General features: G+C 44.9%; 1 protein-coding gene across 6 annotated transcripts in view; it reads left to right on the top strand.

Moving 5' to 3' along the window:
• Positions 1–2,630: 2,630 nt before the first annotated feature.
• Positions 2,631–11,386, top strand: part of KCNQ5 (potassium voltage-gated channel subfamily Q member 5) — a 535,207-nt gene continuing 526,451 nt past the window's right edge. For 4 of the 6 annotated variants that reach the window (XM_047732060.1, XM_047732062.1, XM_047732061.1 and 1 more), the window contains exon 1: positions 2,631–4,788. In XM_047732060.1, coding sequence (XP_047588016.1) covers positions 4,379–4,788 — 410 coding nt within the window. In that variant the 5' untranslated portion in view covers positions 2,631–4,378. The remainder of the gene's footprint in view (positions 4,789–11,386) is intronic. The other 2 variants (XM_047732064.1, XM_047732063.1) reach the window with 1 other exon arrangement.

Below are 11,386 nucleotides of genomic sequence, written 5' to 3'. Positions count from 1 at the left end.
TTTTGAGAAGCTTAATGTCAAATCTATTACAGGTAAGAATACTTGATTGACTAGAAATGGTGCTGTGGTACACAATACATTTAATACATTTAAAATAATAAGAGGAAGTAACCAATGGTTATAATAAGATACCTAACAATGCAATTATACTTGCTATGCTTATTGGTTTGGTTATGGTCTGATAGGAGGGAAATAAAAGCTAAGGAAAATGATGGTATAGCTGAAAGGGCATTCCAGTCAAGAGTTAGGAGACTTCACTTGTACATCTAGGCTTCTAAGACAAATAGCTAAGCCTTGAGCAAATCACTGAACAGCAGGCAAAAATGAATTTCTATTTCTTCCTCAGTAAATTTCCTTTTTGCTCTAAGGTTTGAGGATTCTACTTATAACTACTATGGTTGACCCAGGAATCTCACACTGGATCAAAGTGTATCCACATCACTAAAAAGTGGCACTTGTATCACTCACTAGCTGATATGAACGATGAACATGACTCGATGGGAAGGTATGTTGAGGGGGTAGGGCTGAGGTAAATGGAAAGTCATAAAGTCGTAAAGAAAATGGAAAGTCATAAAGAAAAAGGAAAGATGGGATAGTAATGGGATCACAGGCATTTTGTGAGACCATTTCAGATCTAGTTGTTCTGTCTGAAAAGTCTTTCTTGGGCATCTATCTCCTAGCTCTTTTTTTTTTTTTTAAGATTTTATTTATTTATTTGGCAGGCAGAGATCACAAGTAGGCAGAGAGGCAGGCATAGAGAGAGGAAGGGAAGCAGGCACCTCACCCAGGTGCCCCTATCTCCTAGCTCTTGTATGGAATTTTCAATCGTGTTATTTTAGAGTACCCTTCAGAAGAAAAATACTATGGGCTAGAAAACACACTGAAATAAAATATTTCTGGTAACTACTTTCAGTCAAAACCATCTCCATATAGACTTCAGAGAATCCAAGTTTTTAAGGTCACAAATTTCAGGCGGGCATTTTACAATCTATAGAGATTGAATGGTTAAAAGCAAACCCACCTCCAAAGATTAGGGAAGGCTAATCAATTCACACTTTACACTAGGAATAAACATTTACCTTAGGAAAAAGTATTGTCTTTTGCCTTCTATCTCTCTTAATAATACTCTAATGTAATTGTTATGTGCAGAATATTCCCTATATTGTTCTACTTTGCACAATATGCCATCTTCTCTTCTGATATCTGGATTTTAATATTTCAGCAAAATAAAAGGCAGTTTCCTAGCAACATTTGTATTCAAAGGTACAAAAACAGAAAAAGCTTGATGACAATACTTTGTTTTCCCCACAGTTAATTCCTGTGTTTGGGGGAAATTAATAGGTAGTAAAGGAAGCACAGTACACACAGAAAATCTGGTAGAAGAGGCCTTGCAGCCTCACTTGGCTTTTCCTTCCGGAGTATGCAAGGGCAGGAAGGTTAGGGCTTGTAACCAAATGCTTCTTTGGGAATGGTAGCTGACGGACACATTAAAATAAAACCATGGGGGCACCTGGGTGGCTCAGTGGGTTAAAGCCTCTGCCTTCAGCTCAGGTCATGATCCCAGGGTCCTGGGATCAAGCCCTGCGTCGGGCTCTCTGCTCCACAGGGAGCCTGCTTCCTCCTCTCTCTCTCTCTGCCTGCCTTTCTGCCTACTTGTGATCTCTGTCAGTCAAATAAATAAATAAAATCTTTAAAAAAAAATAAAAAATAAATGAAACCATGTACTCTTATGTACATAACTCAGTTGGAGATGAAGACTGCCTTCTTGATGGGATACTGAACTGGGAGGTGAAATTTCTGAATTCCCAACAATCCTCTCATACTAACCTGCTGTGAACACTTGGGCAGATCTCCTTCCCTGGACTAGCTCTCTAACTGGAGGTTACCCTAGAAGATCCCACAGGTGCAAACCACCGAGAAACCAGCTCTAAACAGCTACCTATCATTAGATCTGATTTTTTTTTTAAGTTTCATGTCATTTGCTTAATCAACGTTTTCACTGATATTATTGCTGCGCCACCAGGAAAATATCACTGGGAAATGAAGCAGCAGGTTCACTTTAGAAGAACCGTGTCCATGTTCCACCTTCCCCAAACTTCCTGCCTGGAGGCAGGGCCCAGTTGCACCATCTGAAGTGGAAGTGATCCTGACCTACCCAGTGGTGGTGGTCAAAGTTTGCAAGAAGGAAAATCACTTGGTTAAGAGGAAATGGTTTTCATTTTCTTACCTGCAGAATAGCCAAGATATTCAAGTTTAAAGCGTGCACACGCGTCATTTTAAGTCTCTAAATCTTTCACCCTGAAAGTCCCTGCACAGAAACTCCGCGGGGAGTCTAAATATAGCAACAGCAAACTCCCCCCCCTCCCCCTCAGCTGGGGTCTCGTGCTGTTTCAGGATTGGAGAGTGTGCTCCAAGGCGCTCTCTGCATCTGCCTCGAATAGCAGGGCACGGAGCAATCTCTCGCACCTCCACAGTGCGTGGGTGTGAAGTGTATTAGGAGAAAAAGAGAGTGACTCTGGGTATTGGTGCTTGGCGCACAGTCACGTGGCACCGCGGCCAGCTGCATAGAGCGGCTCAGAGCTAGTGCCCGCCGCGGAGAGGCAGAGAGAGAAGGAGGGAGGGAAGTTGGGTCCTGCGGGTGACCGGGAGCCGACGAGAGGGCTTCACGCAAATAGCGATAACGATACAAAGTAAAAGTAACGCCTTTTAATGGAGCTACTGCCACAGGCAGAAAGGAGCTGCCGCGGGCGTGGGTGTGTGTGATGGAGTTGAGAGAGTATCTCTGAGGGGCGGAGACAGCTGAAATAAGACTTTGCTTTAGTATTGCCTCGGTTTCAGGCTTCTAGAAGGAAATCACTACTTGCTCTGGCTTTGTGGTGGAACCTTAGTTCTTCCTTCAGTTTAACTTGGTGGTTATTTTCTTTCGTATTTCGGTGAGGTGTGGGGGTGGGGGGAGAATCCACGCCGCTGGAAGAAGTTCCCAAGCCTGGCTTCCTTTCAGTTTCCCCTCACTGGCTGTGAGATTTAACTGCTTGTGCTTTATAACGCAGTGTAGCTGAAGGCCAGAGGCCGAAGCCAGTGGCACCGTGGCCTCCCTCCTCGCCAAGGGCGCGCACGCTTTGGGGCGCCAGAGTGTCAGAGGCGGTGGGAGACTCAGCCAGTCCTAAGTCGCCACACGTCTCTCACGGTGTAAAGGTACAGCTTACAGGGGTGGGGTGAGGACCCCGAGAAGCTGGTGTCCTGGGCTCCCTGCCCCGCCCCGGGATTTTTCTCCCAGACGCTGGGCCCGCCGTTGCCACCGCCGAGACTTAACAGTTTTATGACTTTTTCGGACTTAAATGGAAATTTCTTGACCAAGGGAACCCAGTTCGCTCTCCCACGCTTCGCGCCGCTGTCAGGCGGAGACCCGGGGCGACTCATTAACTGCCCGCCGAGGAGCCACTTTGTAGTTTTTATGCTCTCTCCACCCTCCATCCCCCGGGCGAGGAAGGATGTCCAGTTACTCGAGGGCTGGCTACCTGATGCTGGGATGGAAAGTCACAGCCCGAAAGCTGGAGTGAGCCGAGGGGAGATGCCCGCTTCCCGCCTCTCCGGCTTGGGAGTCGTGTCCTGCGGGTCGGCACAGTGAACTGGCAGGGACTCTCCAGCTGTGCGGGGATCCGAGCGCCACTGCCGGCAGCGTCGCCCCACGCGCCGCGGGAGCGGCTGGTACCTGCAGGGCAGGGCAGGGCCGTTCCCGCTCACACCCCTTGCGCAAGGATTGCAGGACCTGGCGCGGCATCGTAGCGGCCGGAGTGAGCAGAGAACTGCGTCTCCAGTTTCTCCTCAGGGCACGAGGCCGACTTACCTTACGGACAGCTCCCAAGCCCCCGAGAGAACGAAACCAAAGTCGCTCCTAGGAGAGGGGCTTCCAAGCCTCTCAGGGGGAGGGGGCGGACGCAGTCTGGGCGTGGGGAATCGAGTGAGAGAAGAAAGGGGGAGCCTGGAGCTGGGTGTGCGCGCGTGGGAGCGCGCCTCGGAGCGCCCCGCACTCCGCTGGTCCAGCCCTGGGGGCACTGGGGAAGGAGGGAGTGATAGCTGCGGGAGTAAGAGGGAACGAGAGAAACCCTCTCAAAGTGACGCCCCAAACAGGTTCTGATTTCGAATTTGGAGCTAAAGACTGCTAGAAATTGGGCCTCCTTCGCACACCCCTCTCCGCCCCCACCCCGAAGCCCCGGCAGTGTGCTGGCTGCTTGCTTCCCCGCCCCTATCTCGGAGGTCGCGGGCCGGCGGGCTCTCCGTCGGCCGCGGCTTCCTCCTCGAAACCCGTCCGCGCGCATGAGGCCGCTGCCCCCGCCACAGGCACTGGCGCCCCCCTCGCGGTGCCCGTGGTGATGCCATGCCCCGCCACCACGCGGGAGGAGAGGAGGGCGGCGCCGCCGGGCTCTGGGTGAAGAGCGGCGCGGCGGCGGCGGCGGCGGCGGGCGGGGGGCGCCTGGGCAGCGGCATGAAGGATGTGGAGTCGGGCCGGGGCAGGGTGCTGCTGAACTCAGCCGCCGCCAGGGGCGACGGCCTGCTGCTGCTGGGCACCCGCGCGGCCGCGCTTGGCGGCGGCGGCGGCAGCGGCGGCGGCCTGAAGGAGAGCCGCCGGGGCAAGCAGGGGGCCCGGATGAGCCTACTGGGGAAGCCGCTCTCCTACACCAGTAGCCAGAGCTGCCGGCGCAACGTCAAGTACCGGCGGGTGCAGAACTATCTCTACAACGTGCTGGAGAGACCCCGCGGCTGGGCGTTCATCTACCACGCGTTCGTGTGAGTACCCGCGGCCCCCGCACGCCCCCCGCCACGCCCGCTACGGGGGGTCTGTATGCCTGGCCCCCTGGGACGCGCTCCGCGCCCACGCCCTGGCCCGGCGCGCGCGCGTGCACACACACTCTCTCTCACACTCGCGCGCGCACACGTGGTGGCTTTTATTTCTTTGCACGTGTTTATGGTCTTCCTCCAAGAACCTTCCACCTCCCTCAGCCCCACCTCCTCCACCTCTACAGATTCTACCGTCTCCCCGAATACACCCAATCAGCTGCCCCGCAGTTTTAGGCACGAAAGGCGAGAGCCAGGCAGACCTGGGACTCAGGCTGCGCGGATAATTGGGAGCGATTAGGTCCCGAGATACGTAAATTTCAAACGCGAGGGGCGCCCGGGAGCTAGGAAAGGCAAAGGGAGGACGTGCGCCGGTGTGAGGCTTGTGAGAGTGTATTGGAGAGGTTAGGAGGTGATGGCAGGGTTGGACGGGGTGGTGAGAGGAGAAACTGAGGGCTGGGTCCTCAGCCGGGGCAGAGCGGGGGAAGCTGCTACTTGGTGGCTAGAGCAGCTAGGTTTTAAGTGCGCCCGGAAACACGCCTCGCCACCACCTCCACCACTAACGGAAAATCTGTCAGAGCGTGTAGCCCTTCCTGCCACAGAGGTGGCCAAAGTCTAGAAAAGGCGAGCTGGGCGGGGCGAGGTGATGCTCCCGCGCGGTGGCAAAGGCCAATGGTGAGCCTGGGGCTCAGGAACCCCGGGCCAAAGTGCAATAGCAAACGCGCAAACGGGCCACCTGGGACAGAGATCAGCCAGTGGGTTAAGTAGGTAGGCATTTGTGCCTCTGAGTCAAAGTGTGTGTGTGTAAGTAGTGTAAGTAAGCCTTCACTTCTTCGTCTAGCACAGAATGCTTAATGAGAAAATGATTGGAAGCAAATGTTTATTTTTCCCTTAGGCATTTAAAACCTTTCAGTGGCTTTAAAGTTTACTACTGTTTTTCCCACAAGGTCCATTCATTCAGTCTCCTGTTAGAGTTAGGTTTATCTGGATGTTTTAAGGTAGTTTTTGATTCCGTTATATCCTGTCTAATTATTTCTTTTTTTTTCCAAAATTTTTCATCTTTTCTGAGGTCCCCCCCCCGCTTCTTTATGTTAAAATGAAATATAAAGACATCAGCCTTAGACCTGTAGAGAAAAGTTGTAAGCATTCACTATTCCGTTCCTCGTTTCCTAGTAAAATAGGTTTTGAACACTTGAACTAGGTTTCTTTTAGAAATGAGGCATGTCATCCAAACATAGCTCTCACCTGGAATGGAGGACTGACCTCAACACCAGAAGCACTTTTGAAATAACATGGAAGAAGGGGCTGGTTTTGTAAATAGGTGAACCTGGAATTTGACCACGTAGGAGTCAGGAAATTGGTGGAGTCTACAATCCGTGGGGCTCTGGTGTCTGGAAAATTTTACAGTCTCAGATTGATGTGAATATGTAGCATTAGGTAGAATATTCCAGCCAACTTTCCATCTTACAGTGTACACAAGGAGAATGTTGTGTAGCATCATTATTACATCAAACGGCATAACTTTTACTATTCACATAATGTAAGATTCATGTTGATTTAGATGTTGTTACTGTAATAAATGATAGGCATAGAGAAACGCTACAGATTCTTTTCATGTTTGTCCTGAGTTGATACATATAGTTGATACAAATAATTAATCCTGTTACCTATTGAGCCTGATAAATTATTTTAACCTGTCAGGATCTACTAAAGCATTTAGCAATAATCTATGCTCAGTTTGGCAGCAAAATATATACTGTACAGAGAATGACTTTTTTTTTTTTACAAGAGTATGCTCAGAATATTTGTAGGTTTGAGTTTATAATATGATGCCATTTGTGAGTTTTAATTTTTGGTAAATTAGGCACTGTATATTTGGAGATAGAGGGAGCTTTAGCTGATGCTCATGCTTTGCATCTCCTAAGTTTTGCCCTTGAACATGAATGAGGATTTATTATAATATAACATTTTCTTTTCAATATGATGATGGTTTTTATGCCCTTACAGAATTTAAAAATTTTAACAAGTGATTTTTCAAAAGACTCAAGTTTAGATAATTCTCTGCTCACCAGACTTTATCAGCCTACCAGTAGGTTTAGTGGTAGATATGAATTAAATTATGTGCTTGTCAATACCATGTGATGGTAGGAAGTTTTGCTTTATACATTTCTAGAGTCTGAAACTGTAATGCTTGATTAATTAGATAGGGATGCTAGATCCACATTAGGAGGAAGAGGGAGTGGACAACATCGTCTTCTGGGAGGATTCTACACATCTGTAGCCCACCCTGAGGGACGAGCCATCTTTGCAATTGCTGCTTATAGTTTATTTAGAAAGCTGGACTTTACACATTACATAAATAAAGGATAGTTACTTTGAGCTGTAAGTCTAACAAGACCATTAATAATAAAAGAAATTATATGAAAACAATTTCTAAAGCAGTGTAACTAACTAATTCCCTGCCAGCGTGGGAATCCCCAAATCTTACTTTAATAGCAGTTTTTGTAGCACATTAAGGTTCTTGCCAAGAGCAAGTGCACAAGTGATTAATGAGGTACTTCAGGGATGGATTTACATGGTCAACCAGTGTTTTCACTGCCAACAAGCAAGAAAAATATGTTTAAAGTTATGTTTCAGGTAAAGAAAAATTTCTGTTAAATACGGAAAAATCATTATTATAATGGTATTTTAATGGTATAAAATGTATTTTCAAGTGTAAATATCCTAATCTACTGATGAGATGTCTGGCAAGAGCAAGAGATGACCTACTTCAAATACTTTCTTCCAGTCTTTGTTAATTAGAGGGGATTAGAAGAGTCTGTTCCCTTACTGTTCTTTAGGATTTACCAGATAGCTGTGAGTCCTCATTTCCTGTCTTCAGCTGTTCTTCACTTTAATAGATGAGCTATTCAAATATGAGGTGATATATTTCTTTGAAGGTTGTTTGTCCATCTAAAATTCATCTTTTTGGGAAAAGTTTAGAAGAATAATGGTGATAGTAGAATACCTGATGGGCTTCGTATATAAATTTGCACTGATGCAACAAATGTGGCTCTGGCATAGGAAACAGGGCGGCAGATGTACATAGCTTCTCATTTTGTCCACTGTATCTTTGCCTGGTATAATGCTGTAGATCAGAAGTTATAGATATTTTAAACTAGAAGAAATAGTCCAGTCACCCAAGGTAAGAATTTGCAAGTCATCCTTGACGCCTTTATTTTTGTCATACTTGCTCCTGCTGGCCATCCAGATGATCATTAAATTCTGTGTATTCACATTATACATATTTTTCATATCTATTGCCTTCTCTCCTTTGCTGCTGCTACTGTCCCGCTCTGTTTCTCAGTATCCCTCCATCGGATTATTTGTAATATTCCCCTGCTTAATTATCCAGCTCTGTTCTCAGCCTTCCAGCTTTCCACCCTGGCACCGTAGTGTTTTCTCTAAAATGTAAATCTTATTGTATCATCCCCTTGCCTATAATCTTTGTGGTGTGGGTCATAAATGTGAATTAAGTGAATTGGGGAAGGTTAAGAGTTGGGAAAGTGGAGACAATAGTATAAGTTAACCAAATTCCTTGGACAGTACACAAGATACTTTATGACATGGCCTCTGTCCATCTTTCTTTCTTCACCTCTAATGTATTTTCTGGGCTCCAACCTTACTCAGTTACTCCATCCTGTGTCTCACTGCTGTGCCTTTGCTCATGCCGTTTCCTTTAATTCTTGCCATTCTGTGCACTCTGGCTAACTCCTACCGTTTCTTCAAAACACAGGTTAAGGATCGCTTCTTCTTAGACACATCTCCCCACTGCCAGAATAAATGAGGTGCCCCCTGTCTTAAGATTCCATGGCACTTCAGGATGTCATTGTAATGGTGCTTGTCCCAGTGTTTTCACTGTGAGCTACTTGGTCTGGCTCTCCCACAGGAGGGCAAACTTCCCACACAGAAAATCTCTTACTTATCTCTGAATCCCAAGCACCTAGCATGATGCACTGTACTTAGTAGACCCTCAGTAAATGCTTGGTTAATGAGTAAGTAAATAAATTTTCTTAAAATCCTTTCACAGAGGCGTTTCAGAGTCAACTAAAGCTAATGGAACTACTAAATCTTTTTCATTTTCTTAGAAGATACTGATGATTCATTTTGAGGAGAAAGATATGGGGCTAGAAGTAGGCGTCTATTACTTTGCTTCCAGTTTTCCCACTAATTAGCTTTGTGACTTGGAATAAGCCATTTCACCTTCTTGAGTCTCCAAATCTTTATCTGTGAAATGGACACATCTATGTCCAGTGTCTGTGATCCAGCCAAGATGGTGGAATATACTACAGATTGTCTGATATTCTATCATAAAGGGAGAGAGTATTTGTAATGAGAAGGTATCTGATTTTTTTTTTTTTTTTATCATTTCCCTTCCTAATTTTTGAGCTGCAGGACCACCTCCTAAATGGTCACTTTAACTTTACTCCCAACTCCTGGCAAGGCCTGTGTGCCACATAGTAACCAAAGTGATCTTTCTTTCTTTCTTTCTTTCTTTCTTTTTTTTAAAGATTTTATTTATTTCTTTGACAGACAGAGATCACAAGTAGGCAGAGAGGCAGGCAGAGAGAGGGAGAGGGAAGCAGGCTCCCTGCTGAGCAGAGAGCCCGATGCGGGACTTGATCCCAGGACCCTGAGATCATGACCTGAGCCGAAGGCAGCGGCTTAACCCACTGAGCCACCCAGGCGCCCCAAAGTGATCTTTCTAAAGAGTTAACAGAAGACATCCCTCCTCGGCTTGGAGGAGGAACAGTTTGTTGCCTGTCTCTACTCAATTCCTCCGAGGCAGGGACTCTTTCCATCTTGTCCTCTGCCATATCACCAGCGCCTAGAACAGTTCTGCTACATAGAAGATGCTCATACATACAGATTGATTCACTTACTGTTACCCCCAGTCTCCAAAATATACCACTAGTTTCCTAGTGGAAAATGAGATTTTACAGTATAGGTAACTCCCTGTGTCAGGACTCAATAGACCCTATGAATTACCTTATTATTTACATATATATATTCTATTCAGAATTTTAAAAAATCACTTACTTCCCCTATATATAGAGAGAGGGCATATGCAAGCTATACTGCTTTATACCTTGCTAATATGGTAACATAAAGTGCTACATATATTCTTCAAATCAGTTTATTTTCTGAAATTTAAACACTACTGCAACATTTGAGGATCCTATTATAATTAGAAGTGTTGAAAGTGTTAAAAAATTGAGTACTGGGAATATTATGGCCTAAAAGAAATCTAAGAAAAGAATGTTTCAAAATGGAATGAAGTCTTGATATAGGAAACACTATAAACAAGGAAGATTGCCAGCAGCCTTTTGATAATTGCTTGCGAAGAAATGGTGCCAGTTTTAATTTTTAATTGCAAATGGCTATTTTGGCAGATGAAAATGCTGGCAGAGCATGTTTTATCCTAGCCCAGTGGTGTGAAACTACTTAAAGTCCAATTGTTGAATAGCCGCAGTCAGAGTTATGTTTAATGACTTGTAGATGTTTTCATTTTAATTTCCTTTTCTTCAACTATTTACAAGTATGCCATTTGAAGTTTTATTTTGTTACAGCCTGGGAGACACATTGGCCATACAATTGCCTTTTTTCATAAGTACTGAAATTCTTTGATGGGTCTCAGAGTTTTGGCTTATTCTTTCGATCCTTTGTTATCAGTTTGTCCAAAGAATGAGTTTCCTAGATGTTCCTGAAGTCATCTAACTCTAAACTTAAACATAGTTTGAACTTTTATATATGTATATGTATGCACACATATGTTGCACATGTACAACTGCACACGCAATATGTATATACACACAGTATCATTTAGCAGAGAACTTGTTAATGCAAATATTTACATTTATTTTTGCTCCTCTAAAAGCAAATAAGACATTTGAATAAAATGCAGTTTAAAAATAAAAAGAATCTTAGTTACTTTTGGCAATATGGAGATTATATCGTAATTTTTAAAGCTATTTCAGTAAGTTTATGAACACTTTTTACAAACTCAGTCGTAGTGTTCATTGCTTCCATTTGCCAGTGAGGTAATTCTAGAATCTCTACTCCTTCAGTCAGTGGCAGGATCATCTTTACAATCCTGTTATTATTTCTCTTTTCTTTTTTTATAGTCAATTCAGTATGATATTTAATTAATAGTCCTTATGTGAATCAGTTAATGTGCTGTATGCTGGTGGTTCTAAAAAGGGAATGATGTGGCTGGCCCTTGACCTCAAGGAAATTCCATTAGGGAATATTACATTTGGGTTCAGTTATCAGTGTTACAGACTTGATGACTGTGAATAAGTTACTGCCAATACTCTCTACTAAATCTGTAAAATAGACATAATAATATTCCATCAAGGTATTACAGCATCATATATATATTATATATGTGTATAATCACACTTGGCATGGTGGCATTGAAACTAAAAGAGAAGAATAGAAATAACGTAGTGGGGGAGCTATATTGCCATGTTAGAGGCCCAGGATTTTATTCTGTAGGTAATAGGCAGTC

The sequence above is a fragment of the Lutra lutra genome, chromosome 6, assembly GCF_902655055.1.
Source record: "Lutra lutra chromosome 6, mLutLut1.2, whole genome shotgun sequence".
NCBI classification, from domain to species: domain Eukaryota; kingdom Metazoa; phylum Chordata; class Mammalia; order Carnivora; family Mustelidae; genus Lutra; species Lutra lutra.
Note: the sequence above shows the minus strand (reverse complement) of the source record. Positions and strands in the feature narration are given on the sequence as shown.